We start from the raw sequence: 27,207 nt of genomic DNA on the forward strand, positions 1-27,207 counted from the left end.
ATATATATATGCACACACACACACATATGTATGTATGTATGTATGCATCTATCTATCTATCTATCTATATATATATATATATATATATACATATATATAAATAGATAGATAGATAGATACATGTATGCATGTATCTATCTATCTATATGTATGTATGTATGTATGTACATGTAGATATATGTGTATGTATGTACATGTAGATATATATATATATGTATGTGTGTGTGTGTGTGTGTGTGTGTGTGTATGTATGTATGTATGTATGTATACATATGTATGTATGTATGTATACATATGTATGTATGTATGTATGTATATGTATGTGTATATATATACATATGTGTGTGTGTGTGTGTGCATGTATATATTACAATAATAATTTTGAAGAAAGTTAGGATATGATATATATAGTGCATTTAGGAAAGATTCATATGAGTGCCCACTTCACTGACTATAGTAAATTAAGTTCCATAGATATGACACTAACCACAAGCAGTCATTACATTGCTTTATACGCAAGGATTCATAATCAAGCACATATGCAAGATAAAGCAAATACATATACTGCATGTCTGAAATACAAATATCTCAATGCTTAAATAAAGCATTAGACATAGTGATATCTGAAAACCTGATACACTAATTGATTAAATAGAAACTGTAATTTATTAAGTATAAAGAATTTCAATAAACTACTAAAATCAAAAAAATTACATAAAAAACTAAAACATGACAAATGGTATAAGAATAACATAGTAGGACATGCACGTGAGGATATTTAAAATATATACGAGGTCTGCTCTTTTGGAACAAAATTCTAAAATCTTCTGCCAGGTTAAGCCAACAAACTCAGTCCATCATAGATTGTTGGAAGTGATGCCCTAACGAATTCTTTTTTGACATATGAGATTCTCAACTCAGCATCAATATGATGGCATATTTCATGCATAATTGCTAAGTTAGATCAGCATAAGTTGTATAATATCTTATCAAAAAACTAAGATATAATCAAGAATATGGTAGGAAACTCCTTTGGTCACTTCGGGTAACTGAGGGAGGATGAAGCATCATGCTTTGTACCTTAAATTAGTCACAGCTAGAAATTATGACTTAAATTCATATGGCTAAAAAAGGTCTAGGGAGAGCATAAGACAATGGCCATCTTTTTAGTTGCTATTACGATGACTTCACAATATCACTTGAAGGTGTCATCTCACACTGAAAACCTTTAAAAGCAAGAGCATGTTTAGTTGAACCTACACTATCAGGAGAGAATGTCTCACAATGTAATGATCTTTGCACATTGCTGATCTGAGGTGTCAATATGCACAGAATAGATGTGTTGAGACCTTGACAACCAAATTACAGATAAATTCACAAGATTAATCTTAATGATCTAGTGGTTTGTGATCGCAATCTCCTCCTTGGAAGGAAAAAGAATCTCCCTGAGGATGACAGATTCGCAATGAATGCATCTGCATTGCTCGCATCAAATTCCCCAGTGGAAAGGCCACTTGCTGATGTGCATCTATAGCTTTCTTCAATCTCAAAAGCATATTGTTCATTATCCCAATGTATAGACACCACCAATTGAAATACCACAACTAAGAACTTAACAAAGACCAGATGTAACATAATCTTGTAGATGCTAAATTGGACAGATGAAGAAATATACATGCACAAAAAGCCAAAGAGTATACATAAAGGATAGAGAAGAGTACAGGAGAGTGAAATTCTGTTTAAAGAATTAGACATATTTTGGCATTTGACTTATTTGATTTAATGACTTAGTTTTCCATTTTGATTTAACTAGTCTTAGAAAACCCAATTTATTGGGTTGCATTTAGACGACTAATCTCAACATGATTTCCATGGGCTCAAAGAACTTGCCTAATTGCATATAGAAAAGGGTCACCAACTAGAGATCATGAGGTCAACTGTTCCTTTTATTTGGTTTGAAGATTCGAATTTCATAAGGATAGAAAATGCAAAACCAAATAGCCTGAATGCTTTAATGCAGTGGACAATTTTCACAATTTTCTATTGTTTCAAAGAAAAATCAACCCAAAGGTGAAGGTCATATACTCTTTTCTTCAATTACTTTGGAGTAAGATTGATGGATGGAAGTACATTTGGACCAAGATAAAGATAAGGATTATGGTTTGTCTTTAGTTTCTATGGAGTTTGGCCACACCTGGCCAAATACTATGTCCTATACTATGCATTATAATGAGTCCATATCCAAATGTGGGGGCCATATTCTTTAGTTCCTAATTCGTTGATAGGGCATACCGAAAGGCCAAGGCCGCAAACTAGGTCTTACTTCTTTTAAGTTTTAATGTTTTTTAAGTCACTAGAAGGAAAGGTCAAACTCTGATACTTTCTCATTAAATTTAGGCCATCCTGGAAATGTTGGCCATGCACTCTAGTCTTAATTGTTTCAGAGCTGACCTTATCCATTCTTTTAGACCTAAAGCCATATGCCCCAGTCCCCATCTTTTGATGATTGGGTCATACCCCAAGTAAGGAACCCCTCTATTACCACTAATCTGAATCATTCCAAAAATCAATTTTCCTTAACCTATATTTTCATTAATGAGGATTTGACCATTCTGAAAGGCAATAACATTAACTTGCCTTCTATTAAGTCAGACTGTGCACGAAGATAACGGTCATGAACCCAAACTTTCATCATTTTGCAGGTTTGGTCATACCCAAAAGCAATGGCCATTATTTTTCTGCATCCAAAAGGTAATGGCCATGATTTGTGCGTTTTCATTTGAGGGTTTAAGCTAAACTGTACCAAAAAGCCATCCTCTTAAAAGCACTCTTTTATCATTCAAGGATTTGAAGTAAACCATACCAGAAGGACGCAGTCACAAACTCAAGCCTTTAACATTCAGTGCCTTGAATGGTTTATAAGTGGACCAAGAGCATCAGTATCTGCATTGCACCAAGAGCATAAAGATGTATCTGATGTCCTGTTTTAGATCACAAATGAAGAGATTATGTATCCACACCTTGGTAGCAGGAATCTTCTGGGTGGCAAACACATTTCCAAGTCTCCTCAGAAACTCATCCCCTCATCACTTTCTAAGTGTTTTCTTATTAAAATAGTTTTTTAAGAGACCTGCTTCTCTGTACTCGCACCAGACCTGCTTCCAATAATTAAGATTCAAACATACCATGCTCGAAGAAGTCCAAGAAAAATAAAGAAAAAGGGCATCAAGCCATTTTCAATTTTGTGCATACCACTGTGATCCACAAACAGGAGCCAGTAATGTTTAAAAGCTGAAAATATATACCAACATGTTTTCACCAATTTGTATAATATATTACATAAAGTAGACCACAGGAAATACAATTTATACTGGCTAAGTCTGGGAGAGATAAAACCATAACATGAAAATTGATACCCAATCAACCGAAAACCAGACATCCAGAAAATTCACAGGATAAAACAGTCCAAAATAAAATTATGACCCATATTGTAGCAAGCAATCATACAAAAACATTGTAGATTATGACTAAGCAACTATTTTAACTGTCTCAGATCATCTCTCTCTAGCTATTAAATTTCAGAAGAGATTAAGAAAAGAGATGACAGAAAGTATCATAGCGAAGTGCAAAACATAGTTTACAGTTTTATACTGCAGCAACAGAATTACTGAAGCAGAAGGCATCAGGTAAAAGAAAATGCCAAACATGCAAAACCAAGGTGAACTGAGATTGAGAATTTATTCTGATATTCCCTAACAGCCGGTCATTACATTTTGGAACTTCAGAGTAGATCAAAGAAAGAGACCAGAATAAAGTTTAAGGGCTGTCTACCTCATACGTTATGCATCCCCCGTACATGGCTGGCTGGATAAGAGATGCACTAGAAATAGAACCAGATGCTGAGAGAATACAAAATGCACGCCTGTGCCATTGCACGAATGACATAATTTTCTGGGATAGATCCTTTACAGAAATATTAATTGCCAGATGTCAACAGATGGCTTATTAGAGAAATTGTAATTTTAAGCTACAGTATAAACCACAACTGAAATATGCATAGCTACAGAAATAAACAGAAGAAGTACAGAGACTAACCATATGAACATTGTCCTAAAGAAAGGGGGGAATTAGAAACAAGAATACCTGCATGCATTCAGTTGCCATCTTGGACCATTAAATATGATTATCCTAGCAAGTCTTCTAGTTAGAGACAAACTAAATCATGACCAACAAATGTTATGCACAACAAGATTAAGAAAGAATGAGATTCCAAGAGTATCTATTCTTAACCGACCACAATGCCAACAGTAATACAGCCATGGAACAGGTATCAAGCTCAAAACATAAAAGGAGATAATTGGACATGTAGCTCTCTGAGGACCCATGCTAATACACAGCACCTAGCCATGTCTTGGTTTAGGCTAGAGAGGGAGAGGATTGGACATGTAGCTCTCTGAGGACCACATTGGTTACAACCTTAAGCAAGAAGCAGGCCACACCACCAAGTTCTTCTTGGTTTACGTGAGGACCATGCTACTCTTCTTAATCCAACAGAGAAAAATCAACAGGTCCTGCATGACAAAAAGCGAAAAAAAAGTTCCACTCAGTTTAGGAAAGGGGGCCACGCTACCATTTCTAAACCCATGCTCTCTCTCTCTCTCTCTCTCTCTCTCTCTCCCCCCCCCTCATTTGCTTATTTGGGAAATCAAGTTCTTTCTCAGTTTAGAAGGGGCTCTACCCTCTAATCCCACATCTCCTCACCTCTGATATTGCTCTCTTGTTTGTGAGAAACCAATGACCTCCTCTCCAATTATGTTCCCTCTTCTCTTTCTTTCTTCCATACATGCATCAATCCCGACTTCTTGTAAGCTTCTACAACAAGTTTCTACTTTCTTCATTCTCTCCATATTATTTTAATATTGAAATAATGCACTATACAAATGAGTTTTCCTGTTTTAAGAAATACAAGCATGTATAAAATATCTTCTGCAATAACTAAATACAGTAAAACAAAAATCTGTTTAATTTCTATAAATTAATTTCCTACAAATTATTTTCTAGTTTTATAACATTTTTTATGTTAAATAATTTGATTAGTGGTTTATTCTGGAAATTATTTTCTAGCTTTATAACTTTTTTGGATATTAAAAAACTTAAGATTCCGCGGATCCTCTTTCTGTGGCACAGCTTCCGTGGGGCTTTCCTCGAGAATCGTGCATTCCAGGACAGTCGGTCAATACCTGCGCCTTCATGGATGGTTGGGGCCGAAAGTTCGTGTCGAACTCCGTAAGCTCGATCGCCCACTCGGCAACCCGACCCAATGTATCCGGCCAATGTAAAATGGACTTCAGAGGCTGGTCGATCAGGAGAACTATGGTGTGAGCATGGAAGTGGGGTCAAAGTTTTCGGACTAAGGGGACGAGCATGAAAATCAGTTTCTTGGGCCTCATGTATCTAGTCTTTGCGTTATGGAGTATTTTGCTGATGTAATAGATTGGCTTTTGAACCTTACTCTCCTCACGGATGAGGACTGAGCTTATAGCGGTTGGTAAAACTACTAAATAAAGGTACAACTCCCACATCCAGCTTGAGCTTGCTAAGCAGTCACACGAAGCTGAGATAGCTCTTTAGTTCTTCAAATGCTTGCTGGCTCTCTTTGATCCATTAGAAATCCTTCGAGTGCTTCAAAAACTTGAAGGGAAGATAGTGCTCAGCTGACTTACAGACAAATCGATTGAGGGTAGCCACCTTGCCAACGAGGCATTGGCCCTCCTTTATGGACCTCGAGGGGTTCATCTCCTACACAGCCCAGATCTTCTCGAGATTGGCCTCCATGCCTCAATGTGAGACCATAAACCAGAGGAATTTTCCCAAGATGACATCGAAGGCACACTTCACCGAATTTAGCTTCATCTGATATTTGTGGAGAGTGATGGAGGTTTTTCTAAAGTCATCGATATAATTTCCCGAGACCCAATTTTTAACCAGCATGTTGTCCACATACACTTTCATATTCCAGCCGATCTAACCTTTGAAGATCTTGTCACCAGTAGTGGATAGGTGGTACCTGCATTTTTTAAACCAAACAGCCAAACAGTCATTTCAGGATGTTAACTTTCGGCTAATATCCATTTCAGAACAAAAACTCTTCGAATTTCAAAGGACAAATTTTTTTAAAAAAGTTCCATATAAGGACGAGAACTAATGCTGTTAGAATTTCTTAACAGAATGGGTCACATGACTTGCACGTGACTCTCCTTATATCTGACATGGCATAGCTTAAGAAAAGAAAAATGAAAAAAAGAAAGGATTGTTTATAAATGAGGGTTGGAACCAACTGGCGCAAGTCAGAACACATCAATCATATGTGCATGACTTGGATTTTCATTACAATGTCCTAATCTCACCACCTTTGGTTTTGCTAAATTTCCTAGTATGGATCAAATCCAAGAACTAATCCAACATTAAATCTCCCAGCCACATAAAAGCCACCATAGAGCCATCGCCAACTCTAACACCAACCAAGAACACACCTTTGTTACCAAAAAAATAAAAAAACAAAGAACACACCTTAAGAAGCATACCAGACATAAAGATAAGCTTCATAAGTCCAATATCAGTGAAATAAACACTTCCCGAGCAGTTGATGAGAAGGATAAAAAGAAAATTTTAAGAACAGCAATAGATGTCGAACAAAGAGACCTACTCATGAGATGAAGGAAGACATGATGGAGATGAAGCAGGAGGCATCAGGCCCACCATGGCCGTCGTACACCCTAACGAAGGTAGCATCAGGTCCGATCTCGACCTGGCTGTGGCCCTCGAGAACCTCGTTGGCTTGGATGACCGCGATCGAGAACTCCCCGACCAAGTGCCACCCGAGGTCCCGCGACCACAGAAGCACGTCGTCCTTGTCCCCATCCTTCCTCATACGTGCGTACGTCCGGACCGAGCCCCAGCACGCCGCCGCAATACTTGCCAGCCACGAAAACATCCCTCATTGCCTCATCGGTGGAGCCCTAGGGTTCCCTTGTCGGAGATCGCTTGAGCCACCACAAATCGGAGCTTTCGTTACTGGATCCCGATCAAAAAAAAATATATCTCACAAAAGAAAACCACTAAAAACTAGGGTTTCAACATCAGGTTTGGGTGAGGAAAGATTAAAATTAGGGTTTGTAAAGGGATTTGAGGGTACAGAGAGAAGAAAGGAGAGGCATCATTCACAAGAAGTGATGGAAAAAAAAAGGGGAAAGTTTTGACGAGTGTGTGAGGCAGGGGTGTTCTCCTGAAATTTTTTCTTAACAGAATGGTGCAAGTCAGAACACATCAATCCAAGTCCTTTCTTTTCTTTTTTTATTTTTCTTTTCTTAAGCTATGCCATGTTAGATATAAAAAGAGTCATGTGCAAGTCACGTGACCCATTCTATTAAGAAAATCTAACAACAGTAGCTCTCATCCTTATCTAAAACTTTTTTAAAAAGTTTGTCCTTTGAAAACTCGAAGAGTTTTTATCCTGAAATGGACATTAGCTGAAAGTTAACGTCCTGAAATGGCTGTTTGGACAAACCAAAAGGCATAATCCTATAACAGAAAAGACCTAGGTCAGTAACAAAAATTGTCTTCTCATCTTCAGGTGCCATCCAAATTTGATTATAGCCGGTGGAGTCCATGAAAGTGAGGAGCTCATAGCCCGATGTGGCATCCACCAGTTGGTCAATCCGAGATAGGGGTAGTTGGCCTTTGGACAAGCCTTGTTTAAATCGATGAAGTCTTTGCAGATCCACCACTTCCTATTTGCCATCTTCATAAGGACCATATTTGCAAGTCAGCCTAGATAAGTCACCTCTTGAATGAAGCCAGCGTCGATTAACTTGTCCACTTCTTTGGCGATTGCCTTTTGTCGCTCCGAGATGAAACTTTGCTTTTTCTACTTGATGGGTTGGGAGGCAGGATCCATGTTCAGTCGATGCACGATGACTTCGGGTTTGATGCCTGACATGTTAGCTAGCGATCAAGCGAAGACATCGGCATTCTCCTACAAAAAGTCAGGTGATTTTTTATTACCTCATCCAGATTTGATCCGATCCGAACCATATGCTCCTTGTTCCCATCTCCTAAGAGAATGATGATAAGATCTTCCACTAGCACCCCATGCTCTTCAATCAATTTGTCATAGGTGTCCAGCCATTCGATAGGAAGAGCGTTGGATAACCTTGCTCCTTGAAGGGCGATGGTGTAGCATTGCCATGCCAGCGTCTGATCTCCTCGAACCTCTCCGACTCCTTTTGTTTGTTGGGAACTTTACTACCAAGTGGTATGTTGATACCCCGACCCAAAAAGCATTCAACCCCGGGGGGTCGAGGATGGCATTATACGCCAAGGATGCTCTAACCATGAGGAAGTTGATTTAAATAATGGAATTTGTCAGGGGGACCGACCACTACAAGTGGCAAGATAATGACCCCTTCAATAGGTACGGTATTTTTGGAGAATCCTATGAGCAGGGAGTCAAGTTTTCCCACTTGATCCGAGGAGATATCCATTTTGGAGAATGCATCATAAAATAAAACATCAACCAAGCTTCCATTATCTATCAAAATACGACGTACATCATAATTTACAATATTCAAAGATACAACCACCGCATCATTATGCAGGAATTGGACCCCCTATGCATATTCCTCGAAGGTGATGGCTTCATCAGCCCTCTACCTCTTGGTCAGCTTTTCAGCTCCTCTGGATCTGCCACTAAGGTTCGCTGTACCGATACCGGATGACGTGCCGGTGCCGGACCGGTACGGTATGGTACCGGTACCGTACCATACTGATACATGATATGCCTAGGTGTACCGTCCGATACCGGTACACAATATTTTTTTTGATTTTTAAATTTTTTTTTGAATTTTTGAAGTTAATAATTGATAAATACAACCTCAATATGCATTATATTGCATATTATTGACATATTTGAGTTCAATTTGGAGTTAGATTGCGGTACAAAAATGCTTGATCCAAAATTTCAAACATATATTTATTTACATTATATTTCAATATATCATCTTAAAACTAAAGAAAAATATATAAAATACGCATTAAAATGTATCTAAATATTTAAGACAAAGCGCAATAACTGATATACGAACCTTAAGATGTACTTTGCATTTAATTTCTTGTCGAGTGTCTGTGACGCTCGTAGATGTCTGGATCATCAATATAGTCTGAAGGGATATCAGTCCAACCCTCTAGCCAAGCTGCACCGTACTCTCGAATATTCATCATCCCATAAGGCATCCTCTCTAGATTGTAAGACATCTCAGACTCTCACTAAAATTCTGACTCTGAGAAGTATCCTCGAGATGATGGTACGGTTGTGGAGGAGTCCATCCAAATATGCCAGTAGCAAAATCTGATCCGTAAGATGCTCCAGACTGCGTAGGGTAGTAACCACTAGAAGATGATGCCTCGGATGCACCATATGCATATGGATCATAAGGTGGCTGTAGATAATAGGATCCATAATGCGAGGATAATCCAGATACATCCATGGACCCTACTCCATGTGCAAGATCGTCCGCAGTATATATATATAATTATATATATAACAAAATACGATAGTTTAATGATAATTAAAATAATTATATATAATTTTAAAATAATTTTAATAATTATTTTAAAACTTATAAATTCAAAATAATAATGTTCTATGCTTCAAATAATATTTTTAAATTAACTAAAATATAACACTATTTTTATATATTTTTTATTTTATAATTAAATTTTTTTAATTTAAATAATTAAAAAAATAATTTTTTAATTTCAAATATTTGAAAAAAATTTGAAATTAGATTTAAGTAGCTTGAATCATTTAAACATGATTCCCAAACTCTAATTTTTTTCTTAAAATTTAAATTTTTTTAAATTTTTAAATAAATAAATATTTAAAAATATTTAAAAAATATATAATTAACAAAAATTAATAATTTTGATGTCATCGTGTAGATCTTCCAAAGATCTATCACATATAATTAAATCACACCAAAATCATAAGATTTTGGTACGATTTTTTCCTATTTTTATTTTACCTCATTTTTATCCTATTTCTAACAACAAAAAAAAATATTTACTAACAAAATAACAAATTATCTTACCTCCGACCAAAGATCAGCCTCTTCTCAAATCATTCCTCCAATTTCATGAAATTTTGCCTTCTTTTCTAATTTTTGGAGGTCTCAACGATTAAGTTGCCCATGACCATGGGTGTTCTCTGAGAACTCTCAAAGAACACCGAAGGCCTGGTGCTTATTAAAGCACCCCCCATGTGAAGTGGGCCACGTCCATTTCTCTCCCCCCTCCCTCCCCCTAACCACGTGAAAAGACCCCCACCTTCCCCCCTCCCCCATGTGAAATGGTTCCCTGAACGGTACGGTTCGGTTCGGTTCACCCCGAACCGACGGCGAACCGAGCCATACCACCTGATTCCGGACGGTATGGGCCCGAACCGCACCGAACCGGACGGTTCGGGGTCGTTTTTCGAAAAACAGACCCGAACCGGACCGGTAAGGGACCGGTCCGGCTCGGTACGCCCCATACCAGGCGGTTCGGTCCGGTACGGCAAACCCTGTCTGCCACTATACTGCCCCCCGACGATAGCATTAATTACTCCGACCACTGATCGATTCTTAGAGGGCTCTTCCTGCGAGGTGGCTTCAATAGCCGAGGTGGTCTCTGCTGATCCTCGCGCTACTCCCTCCTATGCCAAAATGAAGTAGTCCAGTCGGCCACGCCAAATGAACTCCTTGATCTTGTCTTAGAATTGGAGGCATCCTTGGTGTTGTGGTCATGGTCGCAATGATAGAGGCAGTACTTATTCGGATCACACTGACCAAGCCTAGACCGCATCCTTCTTGCTTTGGGAAGCTGCTCCTTTATTTCCATCAACACCTATGCTCTAGAGGCATTTAGGGGAGTGCAATTGGTGAACCTCCTCAGTGGCGACAGACGTGGCTGCCTCCTGGACTCCTAGGTCATCAGTTCCAAGGGAGAGTTCTGGATCATTAGTGTCGAGGTGAAGTCCTGGATCACTATTGACCCATATGGGTGTCCTCTCGCCTTGGCAAGAGCTTCCTATCTTCTCCTTTCTTCTTCTCGATCATGGCATCGGCCAAGGTTCCATGCATCTTGAAGGCTTCCTCGGCTCAGGCATACTTCTCTACCTAAGCCAACATTTCAGTGAAGTCCTTCGGGTATCTCTTCTCCAATGAGAAGAGGAGAATTCTTTCGAAGTCTGCCCTTCAGGACAATCATTGTGACCAACTGGTCTAGGTCATGTATTTCTAGGATGGGCTCCCCAAGTGACTCTCCTCTCTGCTTGATATTAACCAAGGAATCGGATCTCTGGCACTGCCTCTTACTACTGGTAAAATAGGCTACGAATGATCGACTTAGTTGGTCGAACGAATGGACGGTGCCCGATTTCAAACCTAAATACCAATCTCGAGCCATCTATTTCAGTATAAAGGGAAAGGCTCGGCATAAAATCCCATCGTTTGTCCTATAAAGAAGCATAAGAGCCTTGAAGCTCTCCAAGTGGTCCACCAAGTGGATCGATCCATCGTACGCTTCCAACTGCGGCATTTTGACACAGATGGGTGGCGGCTCCTACATGATCCTGCTACTGAAGAGTGGATCGGTCCAAGGCTTGATGACGTAATGCCTCGATCCGCCAATTTATCTCCTGGAGTCTGCGATCGACGACAGCATCATAGGCTGTATAGGCCTCCGAGTGTTGTGATGTGGATCGGTCCAAGGTAAAGCCCTTTTCGGAATGGGGAGTAGGAGATCACCTCCTCCGTTCGGGACTCCTAGACCGACTGAGTCATGTCTACCTTCCCCACTCTAGACTGCACAGGGGAGGGAGTTGAAGTGGTTCTGCCTGAGGCACCTCCTGTGGTGCAAGATTGGATTGTTGCATGGTGTAGACCGCTGCAGTCAATGCCTGTACCTGCTTGACTTACAGGTTAAATTGGTTCGGGTTCACCCCCGCAGTCAACTAGGATGGCTGAGGCGGGGCCTCTGGTTGTTGCACCAAGGTGTGGTTTTCGACCAGATTTTCGACTGATCAAGTTGTCGTGGCATTGGAACGTCGTGATGAGGCTTCCTTTTGCAATGCCATGATATTTGTTCTCTTGCTCCTTCCTGAGATGGGCCTAGCCCTTCCTTTAGTGCCAATCTGTTGTTACAATTTTTTAACTCAGAGGTTAGCGCGACTGGAGTTAAGCTAACAACAGGATGACGGTGATCAGACCTACAATAGAAAACCCTGGGCAGAGTTGGTTCTGACGGAGACCTTTTTGCCTACCTGGAGGTCCCCTGTTAACTTCTATTTATAGACAAAGGTGTGAGCCGTGAGAGGACGGAATTGTGGGAGTCATTCCAATCATTCCGGAGGCAAGGTCCCCGATATTTCTGGCCTAATCTTCCGGGATTCATGGTTGTTCATTGCCTTATTTCATTCATCGCCAGCTATTCCCGATAGTCGTGGGATTTGAAAATCAGCAAGGGAGACTAAAGTCAATCTTTCCAATTATATTGGTCAAGATCGGTTGGAGTACCTTGGAATTTGGAACGGCTGAAGCTAGGGTCGGTGGTGCCCGAGGCTATTTGCATCTTCAGCTTAGGCAGAGGTAGGTACATCAATTCAACTGAGGCAAAACTTTCCATCCGTATCAGGTAGCATTAAATGCACCCAAACATATAGTATTTTTTGAATTAAATGCATCCAATCATATGCTATTATTCAATATATACACACACACACACACACACACACAAGCGAGATTTTAAATCCTGTGAGACTGGACTATCCCCATTTTTCGATAGAACGGAACGTACTGCTGTCCCACCCTGTCCCGACACTTGGGACGAGGGATGTCCCAAGATATCTCGATCATGATGCTGGCAGGACGGCCCTATCCCAACACATAAGATAATGTCATATACTGGTGTCCTGCGGGACATCCCGTTGAGACCTGAATTAATACAAGGTAACATGCCAATGATATTCACAAAAAGAATACAATAGTTTAATACATAAATATGAAACTAAACACTATAGAATTAGTAAGTTTTGCTAAATCTTAGATTTTTGATGACATGCCTTAATTTTACTATGCCTTCCTTATATTTTTGTATACTTTTTCATTGCAGATTTGTGTCACTCTTCCTTTACCCAGAATTCTTGGTCCCACCCTATCTAGCCAAAGTCATTTGTCACTTAAGCTAAACCAAAATGCCTAATGCTGTGAAGGTTAGAGAATGTTGATACCACTATTGTTTGCCTTGAGCCTGTTAGCACTCAGCCCTCCTCTAGCTCAAGCTCACATGCAACATCCATAAAAAATTTGATGTCCCCATTCTACCGTAGAGTGAGCTTCACTGTATTCTAAGACTTGCAGGGAGTTAATCAAGCAAGAATTTGCTCCTCTTTGGCGAGAATGATACCCTCATCTCTAAGGTCAAATATCATATCCCACATTAACCATATGCATCAATTCATTGTATGTTTTGCATTCGTCTTTTAAGTCACGAAGTCCAACACCACAACCATTATAACTATATTTTCAAAAACAAATTGAGTATGAGCACACATATATTTTTTTATTTATTGCTGATAGCTCACACTAATCTATCATGATAGTAGTATTGGGCATAAAATTAGAATATTTTTAAAACAAAAAAAAATATTAATCCTAGTTTTAGACTGTTTTATGAATTTCCAAAAATATTAGGAAAAATATGATTAGAAATTCATGGGATTAGAGAGGCCCAAACTCTCAAACTCAAGATAATAGACCGACTCACTGGCCATTTGTGCCAACCGCATTTATTTTTCTCTTCCCCTTTCTCTCTTATATTTCAATTTCCATTTTAAAGTAAAATTTATTAAAATTTTTTGAGAAAAATATCATGGTGCTTATGGCCAAGGCACAAAGTCTTGGCCTGAAGATAACAACTATGAGAACCATGTACTAGTTGACTATGCCAGCACAACCCCCTCGTTTCTTTTTATTTTAAATTTACAACAATAATGTAATTAAAACAAAGTAGGACATGACCAAGCCGCATGCCCCTTTTTTTTTCTTTATACTTGGCCTTAAAATCCCGTTACGAGGCCTAGTGGGATTTGTGCTCGCCCCCTTCTCCTTTTCTTATGCTCAGCTTTCAGATCCCACAATGAGGTCAAGTGGGAATTATGCTCTGCCTTCGGATCCCATTACGCGAATGGGTGGGGATTAGGATGGAAAGAATAGAGACAAGGATGCACAGCTCAAGCTGCAGACTTTAGCAGATCGTTTTTATTAGGATTCAGATTGGAAACTATATGGAAACCATCATGGTGGCTTTCCCCTTCAGAGATGAAATACTTGGGAGTTAGTTTTCATCTCCACACAGTAGATCCAGCCCTCTGCCATTTCCAAAGCCAACACCTTACTCTCTTCTCTTCCCCCATGACCATTTGCAAAAACCCAATCACTATCTCCTGCGGGTTCCTGAACCCTCTAATCCATAATGGAGGAGGAAGGAGCGAGGCCTGGCAACAAAACCACCCCCGAAAGAAGAAGAGAACAAAGGGAAAGTTAGGGGAGAAAAAATAAAGAAAGGGATAGAGGGAGGAGCATGGTGACGACAAGCACCACCACTGCACCCTCCTCCGGCGACAAGTTCACTGTCCTCGAGTTTATTCTATGTTTTAAGAACAACAAAACAAGAAACCGCTCTGATACCAATGAAAAATAACAAGGAAAGTGCATAGCTCGTGGAAGTGTGAATGAAATCTTGGGTTGAATCATTGGTCTGTTTTGGCTCTCAAGAGTTGCACAGGTCAGAGAACAATCACAACTATGGAAAACTCTCTCTAGTCTCTAATCACAGTGCAAGAACCATCTCTTCCTAGAGAAAATGGAGGTCTCCCATTTTTTTTCTTTATCTTTAGTCCCGAAGATCAGCAAAAAGAAAGGCATGTTTTAATTGCATTGAATGGTTTTGGGGGTTTTCGAACTGCCCATAATTGTTCCCCTCTATCTTCCTCATTTAAAATTAGATAGAGTCGACTTAATTCCAACATTAGAGTTTGAAGGTCAAAGGTCAAAGCCATAGATTGGGTGAGAGGTCTTCTAGTTTTAGATTTCCTTCTATGCTAGGGTAGAGCATGCTACAAAATATAAAATAACTTCTAGTTTTAGATTTCCTTCTTATGCTAGGGCAGAGCATGCTACAAAATATAAAATAACTGGAGGTTATGTAAATCTGATTTGATCTGAGATTTATCACAATCTTCTCCCCTAGTTGCATTAATCACAAGAAAGAAAACCTAACTCAAAAAGAACATTTTGATCTAGGACAGCATTGATTAGGAAAAATTCAGAGATGATCAAGGGGTTGTTTTGGGCTAAAAGGGCAAAGAAATTGTGTAAGAAGCAAGAATTTATTTTGGTATATGGATGGAGACTGATTTGGGTGCAAAATAGAGGCAAAATGACGAAGTTTTTAGGGTTTTATGTGAGCTGAAAGTTAAAAAAGGGGAATAAAATATTTGTTTATTTTGTGAACCGTAAAAGCTAGTTGATAGATGGAGGGTCATGGGTTCATTGCTTTTGGTTGCTAGGGTTTAGTGGGGATGGAGTCAGATCTGAATTTGAGATTTTAGGGTGCATTAATTAGAGAAAAAGAAGAAAAGAGAGAGATTTTCTAGGTATTACACCTAGAATCCCATAGGCATCATACCTAGAGTTAGAATTGCATCACTCAACTCCAAAAGAAAGCATAATTGCTTAGGAAAAATCTATGAAATTTTGACTGCCTTTTTAGTGAAACACTACAGCCCCGTTTATAGAGTTCTACACTTCTACTCCTAGTAGGACTTGGACTCCAAATAACAATTCTGTAATTTGGACTAATAAAACTTAACTAAAGATCAAAAATAAAGCCTGAAAACATAAATAGACCGAACACATATGACCTATGAGACATATGACAGCCCAAGTCCAGAAAATCTGGAAAATTACAAAAACACCTTTGACTCTAAAAATTTAAGAAAACAGTAATAAAACTGAACCAACATTATCCTACTACTAAGAAACACAACATTAAGATATTATAATGACTAATTGACCCTAAGCAAGGTTCCAAGGGAATCCCACATCATCCAAATGAAGGCTTCAGCATTAGAACCAGCCAAGGATGCCTTTTATAGGTCTTCACTGGCTGCTGCCAACATCCTCCATCACTTTTGGTAAGAAATCCGCTAGTAACAGCAGAAGTTTGATGCAAATTGCAGGACAAGTAGAAGGATGAGGGAAATACAAGAGAATAAGAGGGGATGCAAGAAGTTATGGAGAAGAGAGAAAAAAAAAAAGAGGCCTATGGCCTTTCCGTTCTATCCCAAATTTTCAGTACTATCTCCATCTGCTGTATTGCAGTCCATTAATGCCCTTTAATCCCAAAATAGACAGCCAAGATCAATCCTAGAAATCCTACAAAATGTTCGGCCCACCATTGCCTTCATAATTGGTTCCTCCTTTTCAGGAGTCCTTTTCCTTGACTCTACGTTCAATCTAGAACATATCTCAAATCTAGACAACTAAAGTTTCCTAAAAGACTCCTAAATTGACAAATTTAATAAAACAAAATAGAATAAGATAACTTGCATCTCAAGCAAAGGATCTAGCAAAGCCATCTTTGATCAAACACTCAAGGAACCAGCAAAAGCTTGATTGAGCCAGTCCTTTTCTGCAGTTCACGTCCATTGTGCTTGATCAGGTCTTGTGATCCTCTGGTTGGTGCCATGTGCTTGATCCCATCATTGGATCTCTAAGATTTGATGATCGAATCTGATGCCATTTCTCCACATAATGCACCTGTTGGACAATTTTGGTAGCACTTTCTTCTCAATATTCACAAGGTACTTGATAAACTGCAAGAAGATATCGACAGTTGGAACTTTTGGCTTATGATCAATTGGATCTGAGAAGTGTTGCTGAAGGAAGTATGACTTTCAGGATACGTGTGCAGAAATTTAAAAATCGCAGCGGAAATTTCAGATATAGATTAAAACCCTTTAAATCTAATATGCATGCTACATATAGATCTAATCTACACATGGCCAGGAGCGTTCACATGCTGAAATTAAGATGCTGAAAAATAAAATAAAATCTAGAATAGATCAATACCTTTATACGGGTCAAAGATCTCCGCAGCTGATGATCGTGGCATACTCCGAAGTTCCTCGATCAGCCGCACACGCGTCCGACCTCTACGGATATTCACATGAGACCCTTGAATCCAATCAGAGGTCCATTGCTTCACTAGGGTGCTAGCACCCTTACAGAAGCTGCCTCCTGATGGTTAACGTTGCTGATCTCCATCAATCTCTCAGACTCTCTCAGAGATGGAGTAGAGGAGGAAAAAGAGGATGAAGAACAAGAAGACTCTTCTTCTCTTCCTGGAATCCACGCGTAAGATCTCTACGCTAGAAATCTATCATGCTTAAGAAAAGAACTCTTATTTTCTCTCATGCCTAAGAAGAACTTTTCTTCTTTTCTTCTTTTCTTCCACGCCTAAGAGGAACTCTCTCTCCTTTTCCTCATGCAGATTTTTCATGTTAAAAACCACCTCTACACCCACGCACAAAAAGGGCCCTTTTATAGGCGTTAGATAGGGCTTAAGAGAAGATTTTGGGGGGGGCGTCCAACTCTTGGATGCGTCCAACTTATATGGCGTGTAAGAGGGCTTAGGGGAGTGGCTTTTTAGCATCATGTCCTTCACACAAACAAAAAGGAGCACGCACACTCCCTTATTGGCATCCAAGATAAATTCTTAGGTTAGAATCAAATTCAAAACCCTAGCCTTATCTTTATCCAAAAGTGAGGCGTGAGGAGGGAGCCTTGGGCGTGGACTCTTTCTCTTTTAGCATGAGATATCTCATGCTAAAGCATAAGAAGAGGCGGCATAAATAATATGGGGCGTGTGGGGTTAGTTGGCGCAAGGGAGAGAGAGAGTCCCAATCCAACTGGGCTCTCTCTTAGTCCTTGGTCAAAATCCTAATCAAGTCCAAAATCAAATAAGATTCGGTTGCACCCAATTAGAGAGAAATCCTAGTCTAACTAAAAACTCAATTAAATCCTAATTCAATTAGAAATTAGGTGCACTCAAGTCCTAATCAAATAGAGAATTGATGTCCCTTGCAATTAGGTTATCTCATAATCCAATTAGGCTTGATCTAATCAAATCCAAATCAATCTAAATTAAATCCAATTCAATCAGACTTGATTTCAGTCCCATTGCTCAATCAAATTGAGCCAATTAGCAATCCAATTACTAATGAATCCTCCTACAAATCATTAACACTTAGTAAGTTTGACAATTGCAACAATTGCATTGGATCAATCATCAATCATATTGATAATTAGATCCTTCTGTGATTCATAATCACAGATCAACCATCTGATCGAACAAAGATCTCTTTTTGTGTATAATCCTATAGGTTCTATTCTGTCTAGTAGTGAGATATACTGTAATCCCCATCACAATATCATCAAAACTCCTTTCAATACGTTGGAACAATTCCAACTCTATCCATCAAGAGTCATCGACATCAATTATCAAAACGACACTCGATGAGTTTCACAATCCACCAGTGACACCTAGCAGTATATAGTGGAACCCAACAGAATGGAATATTGAATCTCTAGGTGCAGTTACCGTTTGATTCGGCCCTTCTATCGTGAATCTCGACGAGATGGCGGTCATGGATAACTTGTCAAGCCTCATCGCTTGTCATATGTAATATTCAATCGACTCGAGTTCATAAATGAAATCCTATGAAAATTCTTTTCCATCATTCACTCTGTCATGGCCACGATTTTTTGAACTCAGTCTCATGAATAACATAGGACTAGTCCTTATCTATCAAGATCGATAGATCCCATCTAGTACACACCCTACTCCAACAGTGAATCTACTCAGCCAACGTCCACTACAAGGATCCATATAGTTAGGGATCATGTTTTGTGTAGTCCAACTACAGCAACCTCACTGTGAGCAGTTGAGGCACCGCAGATCTAAGGACTATTCACACCACTGCAACATCAAGTATGTCACTGACAAGTGGATAGACATCTATGTGACTACTCGTATTAGTCACGCTCGATGCCATTGTTCTCCAACAATCACCTGTACTTTTGCTCCAATGTCCCCATACTGTAGACTCGAGACTCGTCTATCCAGAGAAAGCAATCCATGCACCAATCTTATCGGATCAATCACCATCCTCCTGATGATCCATCGATCGAGAGAATTTAAGAATTAATCACCAATGACACATGCCTCAAATTCTCAACTCTTGAAAATGTGTCATCATCCTATTAATTTCTTGGACGATTCATGAACACATGATTCTATATGAATGAAAATTAACCCAATTTATTTTATTCAATTACAAAACTATATCAATAGAAAGGTTACATGTGTCGGCCAACTTGGCTTCTAGGACATACATCTAACAATCTCTCACTTGCACTAAACCAATTGGCCATCAACCTAAGCCTCATCTTCTCAAGATGAGCTTCAATCTCCTGCTGGCTCAACAGCTTAGTGGGTCTGACACATTCTCTGTAGAGTCTTCTCTCTGCACCTCGACGAACTTCTCGAAGTATTTGCGAATCTGATGAAATCGTTGCTCTATGTGCTTAGACTTCTGATGAGATCTTGGTTCCTTAACCGAAGCTATGGCACCGATGTTGTCGCAATAGAGTTATATGACATCTTATGTCATCACTCCGAACTGCACAACAAACTGTATAAACCAGAAAGCTGTCTTAGCACCCTTAGAAACAGCAATGAACTCTACCTCTATAGTAGAATTTTCAATGATCGATTGTTTGAACTCTTTCAATATACCGCACCACCATAACATAGGAATACACATCCTGATGTAAACCTTCTATCATCAATCTGTATCCCTAAACCCTAAACTTTTCTCCTCCAAAGACCAAGAACATATCCTTATGCTTCTCAAGTACATAAGGATATTCTTTACAGATATCCAATTCTCCCAGTCTGAATACGACTGATATTTGCTTGTGACATTTACAGCAAGAGATATATCAAGTCGAGTATATAGTATAGCGTACATAAGACTCTCTATAGCAGAAGCATAAGAAATCTAAGCTCATGCACTCAATCTCCTCAGGTGTGCTAAGGCACATCATCTTGGAGAGATGAACTCCACGCCTAAAGGATATAATTTCTCTTTTAGAATTCTTCATGCTGAATCCCTTCAGCACTTTCTTTTTGTACATTTTCTGTGAGAGAAGAAGCATCCTCTTAGATTTATCTCTATATATCTTTATTTTCAGAATGCAAGATGCTTCTTCTAGGTCTTTCATGGAGAATTCCTTTAACAACCAAACTTTAACCAAGGTCATCATTGGAACAATATTCTCAATTAAAAGGATGTCATCCACGTACAATACGAAGATATCAAACACTCCCACTGACTTCTTAAAGACTCATGGTTCCTCTTCATCCTTGATGAAATCAAACATTTTGATCGCATCATTGAAACGATGACACCATCTCGTAATAGTTTTAGGGATCATCTCCATTTTCCTATATCCTATAAGGAACATTTCCTCTACATCCTTTGTAAACATATCCATATACCTTTCAGAATGATAGGAGATTCAACTAGATCTACGAGATGGATGAGGTACACCATCTACTGGCTCGATGGGTTGTATAGACTCTATGACTCGTTGTTGCTCTTAAGAGACTTCTCTTCGAGCTATAATTGCCTCCCACTGTTTTCATCATGAATAGATTGTTTTCCAGAAAGACAGTGTCGGGTCACAATCGTATTGTAATCTTCTGAAAAGCAAAATTAGTATCCCAAAACTCTTTTGGATACCCTACGAGCTCTCATAGACCTAACCTCTAACTTGTCCACCTACTGTTGCTTAACATGGCCGGACATCTCCGAATCTTACGATGATCAAGACTCAGTTTCTTATCATGTTATATCTCATATAGTATGATAAGAATGGATTTAGAGAAAACTCAATTTACTAAGTAATTAGTGGTAAGCGAAGCATGTCCTTTAAATGAATAACGAAAAGGTCAGTAAAGCTCATTATAGATCGAACCATATCCAATAGGGTCCAACTTCTTCATTCTGAAAATCTGTTGAGTTGAGACATTCCAGGTGGAGTCTATTATGAACTATGCCATTTTTTTAGATAATCAAGAAATTCTTAAGTATTATTTTTTTCGATCTGATCGAAATATCTTTAGGATTTTTCTGGTTTGCTTCTCTACTTCATATCTGAATCAAAGACTTCAAAAATGTATATCTCATACATATACCTATACCATAGACAATCAACGGTAAGGGTAATTAAGTAGAGATTACCTTCTCTGGCTGCCACATCAAATGTGCCACACACATCAGTGTGCACCAGGACAAGTATCTCAATGATCCTTTCTCTATATCCTACAAAGGATGGCTTGATCATCTTTTCTTAAAGACAAGACTCAGACTGAATATGACTCGATAGTCATCGAGCCCAAAGGCCCACCTCTCTCCAATCTGTTAATCCTTTCTTCTCTTTCATGACCTAGCCTAAGGTTCCACATATATTTGGGGTTTATCTCATCACTGAATCTCTCAGACCCAACGGCACTCACTTACTGCTCGGATACAATCATATCAATATGTAAATTATGGAAACTGTTAATCATAAAGCCATGTCCATTTTATTTCCAAAATAAATGGTACTGTAATCTTTATGAAAACTATCGAGCAGATCTAACATACCTTCTCAAGGTATGTCCCTTTCGTTTTTTCTTTTAAGGTTTTCAGGTATTCAGGACAATTTTTTCGCTCCACAATGAGAATCATGCCCTTTGAACTCTTCAAGGTTTCTTTAGTGGTCACCAACACGTTTAATAACTCGATCAGGGTGCAATCATTCTTGTTCATATAGTAGTTTACTATAAACTGTCCATACGAACTTGTAAGAGATTACTGGATCAAATTCACCTGCAATTCCTAATGGATGGTCATGTCGAGCTTCTCAAGCTCATCTATGTCCTTGATCATTATCAAACAATACTCATGGACAGACTGCCTTTCATTTATCTTAGCGTCGATAAGCCTCTCAAACACTCCATAATGTACAGATCGGCTCTTCTTACTATACAACCCTTGTAGGAGAGCAACATAGCCCAAGCAGTCTATATGACCTGGCATTATAACTCATTTGACTTAGACACCAATTTGTTACACTTGACCTTGTTACAATCATCCATCCGATTTTCCAACGCTTCCCATTGGTCAGCGGTTGGACGGTTTGGTAACACTAGAGTTTCTGATTTTTAACATAGCTAAGCTTCTGAAACTCAAAACAACTTTCAAGTTCCTGAGCCAATCCTTATAATTTGGTTTGGTTAGTCGATCGTTTTCTAAAAACGAAAATAGGGTTGAAGGGAGATATTTCCTAGCAGAGAAGAAGATTTTAATTAGATTTTTGTAATTGATTTATTTAGTTTGTTTTAGAAATTTTATTTAAAAAAAACTACCTTCCAATTATTTCTGCGAATCCTTACACTCATACAGAAAAATGAGAACCCCTTCACGAGTTAGGGTTCCTAGTGGGTACTGCGGTCCCACCAATTGCCACACCATCTCATCTGACAAATCTTGGTGAATGTGTCAATCAATAAGTGGACAACTGTCCAATACTTCTCAAGCAAATTACAGCGGACTTGATCTCTAAGTCCTGAGACCTCACCTGACAGATCTTGATCTCATTTCTTAGTTAAGTCATACCCACCATTGAATGTGAATAAAGCCGTCATTGGATCCTCACCTGACAGATCTTGGGTCCAACCCCATCTCCACCGCACAGCATCTCATGCCAATAGAGTGGTTGCTTCTCCCCTGATGCAACTGAACCACTATATCCAGCCGAGAACAATCAACATCGGAGAGGACACGACACTCTACAATGATGGAAGTCCCCCGACTTAATATTAACGAGGAGATTTTAATTTAGGTCTCTTTAATCCTAATTAGTCATAACCGTTATGATTAATCCTAAGGCGTGGGCTAACTCGAATCACCAAGCAATCACATCAAGACTAATCAACCAATTAACTAGAAAAGTGTAAGATCGGTGGAGATCCCCCCGTTGCATTTTTTAGACACCAATAAATTAGTCAAATCAGTGAACAGAATCAATTAAATAACCACCTCTCTTTTGGTCGAACCAAACCACTTTCTTTAGACACCAATAGATCAATCAATTTCGAATAGGTTAGCTTGTGTAACTCGTGCTCAAGCCACTGAGTCAAATCAAATCTTTAAGTTGATCGATCCAATATGTGGTTGTTAATCGATGTGACCAATCTACAACTATTGGATTGATCTCGAGCACTCTTAAGCTAATCCTAATCAACTCTTGATTGGGTTGGGTCAACCGCTCATCTTGATTGAACCCCACTATGTACTAATCGATTATCCAAAAGTAATCAAATTATTAACCTAATTGAACTATCCAAACCCAAACCCTCATGTTTTACGCTTAAGATTAAGATCTTAAATTCTCAATTTTAGATTTTAAATCTTAATTTCAGCTCCTTGATACTTAATTTCAAATCTTTAATTCATAATTTTAGATCTTTAATTAAGTGCGTTATGAACATGAGATAGTTTAGATATCAAAACAATTTTCAAATCTAAACTAACAATCTATGTATCTCATACTTAAGCATAAAACCTGATCTAACCATGATCAAATATATCACATATATTTATCAAAGATTAGATCTAAACATGAAAACACCTTTTCAATTAAGGTTAAATCCTAAATGGTTTTGGATCTAGGATTTTACACAAAAGTAAATTCTTTCTTTTTGCGGTTCTTCTTCTTGATTCATACAAGCACCCCTTCCACCATAATCCTCTATGACGGGACGGCCTTTAGTATGAATCTCGATGAGTACTAGGCTACTAAAAATTTAATCTACATTGCACATATCACATATGCATAAACAGATTTCATACATCTCATGTATCAACAAGATTTAATACATCACATGTATTTAAATTAAATCTAATCTAATTTATCAAATCTGATTTTCAGATCTTAATAACATGCCTGTGAAACTAATCCGTGGCTCTAATACTGCTTAAAAGAAGTCTAACTTCCGGGATAGACATGTAGAAATTTAAAAATCGCAGTAGAAATTTCAGATATAGATTAAAATCCTTTTAATCTATCATGCATGCTATATATAGATCTAATCTACACATGATCAGAGCGTTCACATACTGAAATTAAATTCTGAAAAATAAAAATAGATCTAGAATAGATCAATACTCTAAGATTTTTTGATCAGTCGCACATGCGTCCGATTTTTATGGGTACCCACATAAGGCCCTTGAATCCGATCAGAGATCCGTTGCTTCATCAGGGTGCTAGCACCCTTACAGAAGCTGCCGCCTGATGGTTGACATTGCTGATCTCCATCAATCTCTCAGACTCTCTCAGAAATGATGCTGTAGAGGAAGAAGAGGATGAAGAATAAGAAGACTTTTTTTCTTCCTGGAATTCACACGTAAGATCTCTACGCTAGAGATCTATCATGCTTAAGAAAAGAACTCTTCTTTTCTCTCATGCCTAAGAAGAACTTTTCTTCTTTTCTTCCATGCCTAAGAGGAACTCTTCCTCTCCTTTTCCTCATGCCCAAAATCTGATCTCTCATCAGATTTTTCACATTAAAAACCACCTCTAAACCCATGCATAAAAAGGGCCCTTTATTGCCGTTAGATAGTGCTTAAGAGAGGATTTGGGGGGGGGGCGTCCAACTCTTGGATGCCTCCAAATTATATGGCATGTAAGAGGGCTTAGGGGCATGGCTTTTTAGCATGATGCCCTTCACGCAAACAAAGAGGAGCACACACACTCCCTTATTGGCGTCCAAGATAAGTTCTTGGGTTAGAATCAAATTCAAAACCCTAGCCTTCTCTTTATCCAAAAGTGAGGCGTGAGGGAGGCTTGGGCGTGGACTCTTTCTCTTTTAGCATGAGATATCTCACACTAAAGCATAAGAAGAGGCAGCATAAATAATATGGGGCGTGTGGGGTTAGTTGGCACAAGGGAGAGAGAGAGTCCCAATCCAACTGAGCTCTCTCTTGGTCTTTGGTCAAAATCCTAATCAAGTCCAAAATCAAATAGGATTTGGTTGCACCCAATTAGAGAGAAATCCTAGTCTAACTAGAAACTCAATTAAATCCTAATCCAATTAGAAATTAGGTGCACTCAAGTCCTAATCAAATAGAAAATTGATGTCTCTTGCAATTGGATTATCTTATAATCCAATTAGGCTTGATCTAATCAAACCCTAATCAATTTAAATTGAATTCAATTCAATTATACTTGATTTCAGCCCCATTGCTCAATCAAATTGAGCCAATTAGCAATCCAATTGCTAATTAATCCTCTTACGACTCATTAACACTTAGTAAGTTTGATAATTACAATAATTGCATCAAATCAATCATCAATTATATTGATAATTAGATCCTTCTGTGATTCATAATCACAGATCAACCATCTGATCGGACAAAGACCTCTTTTGTATGTGACCCCATAAATTCTATTCTGTCTGGTAGTGAAATATACTGTGATTCCCATTATAATATCATCAAAACTCCTTTCAATGGGTTGGAACAATTTCAAGTCTGCCCATCAAAGATCATCGATCATCAAAACGACGCTCGATGAGTCTCACAATCCATCAGTGACACCAAGCAGTATATAGTGACAATCCAGCAGAATAGAATATTGAACCTCTAGATGCAGTTACCATGTGATTCGATCCTTCTATTGTGAGTTCCGATAAAACGGAGGTCATGGATAACTCGTCAAACCTCATCGCTTATCATATGTAATATTCAATCGACTTGAGTTCATAAGTGAAATCCTATGGAAATCCTTTTCCATCATTCACTCTGCCATGGCCATGGTCTTCTGAACTTAATCTCATGAATAACATAGGACTACTCCTTATCTATCAAAGTCGATAGATCCCATCTAGATGCGCATCTTACTCCTACAATGAACCTACTGCAACCAACGCCATTACAAAGATCCATATAACTAAGAACCATGTTTATGTGCAATCAAACTACAGCAATCCCACTATGAGCAACCAAGGCACCGCAAGTCTAAAGACTATTCATACCACTGCAGCATCAAGTATGTCACTGACGAGTGGATAGACATCCATGTGACTACTCGTGTTGGTCATGCTTGATACCATTATTATCTAACAATTATTGCACTCTCACTCTAGTATCCTCACACTATAGACTCGTCTATCCAAAGAAAAGCGATCCGTGCATCAATCTTACTGGATAAATCACCGTCCTCGTGATGATCCATCGATCGAAAGCATTTAAAAATTAATCATCAATGACACATACCTCAAATTCTTAACTCTTGAGAAATGTGTCATCATCTTATTAATTCTTTGGATGATTTATGGACACATGACTCTACATGAATGAAAATTAATCTGATTTATTTTATTCAATTACAAAACTATGCCACTAAAAAGGTTATATATGTCGGCCAACTTGGCTTCTATGACAACAACAGTTGCTTGATTAGAAATATCAAAACATTATCCTTAATTTCACCCTCCTTGATTGTCAAATACTACAAATATTGCAGTGGAACCTCCCTGTCCCTCATACAATGAAGATCTCGTTTATCATGATGAGAAGCATATGTGGTTGAGCAGACCTTGATACCATGGAGAAAAAGAAAAAAGGACAACTCTGTATTATCAAATGTTTCATGCTCATGGTATCTACCCAACATATTTGAACATTATATGCATTAAAATATTCTTCTTTTTTACTTTATTTGAAAAGATATGAAAATGGATGTATCCTCAAATGGCTGAAAAAACTATTCCACAATTGCAAATAATACTTTGCAGTGTGCTTACAACAACAAATATGTACTTATATAATCGTATGTTTTCATTTAGGCATTTCAAATGTTTGAGAGTGAGTAATATAGCGCACCTCTCCAGCTGCAATTGTAATGACATGTGGTGTAAATCCTTGTCCAACATTAC

The 27,207-nt window shown here is 38.6% G+C and overlaps 1 protein-coding gene and 1 long non-coding RNA gene across 2 annotated transcripts in view; both read right to left on the reverse strand.

Moving 5' to 3' along the window:
• Nucleotides 1-27,207, reverse strand: part of LOC105061302 (AT-hook motif nuclear-localized protein 10) — a gene marked incomplete at its 5' end in the record, with an annotated part of 41,805 nt that extends 14,598 nt beyond the window's left edge. Inside the window, 2 exon segments of the mRNA XM_073261902.1 lie at nucleotides 3,832-3,963; nucleotides 27,155-27,207. Of these exon segments, the coding sequence (XP_073118003.1) occupies nucleotides 3,832-3,963; nucleotides 27,155-27,207 (185 nt within the window).
• Nucleotides 178-3,822, reverse strand: LOC140859684 (uncharacterized). The gene is made up of 3 exons (XR_012143370.1): nucleotides 3,021-3,822; nucleotides 2,864-2,943; nucleotides 178-2,738 (listed from the first exon to the last, which is right to left on the reverse strand). It is a non-coding gene; the product is annotated as an uncharacterized lncRNA (long non-coding RNA).

The sequence above is a fragment of the Elaeis guineensis genome, chromosome 1 (genome assembly GCF_000442705.2).
Source record: "Elaeis guineensis isolate ETL-2024a chromosome 1, EG11, whole genome shotgun sequence".
Classification (NCBI taxonomy): domain Eukaryota; kingdom Viridiplantae; phylum Streptophyta; class Magnoliopsida; order Arecales; family Arecaceae; genus Elaeis; species Elaeis guineensis.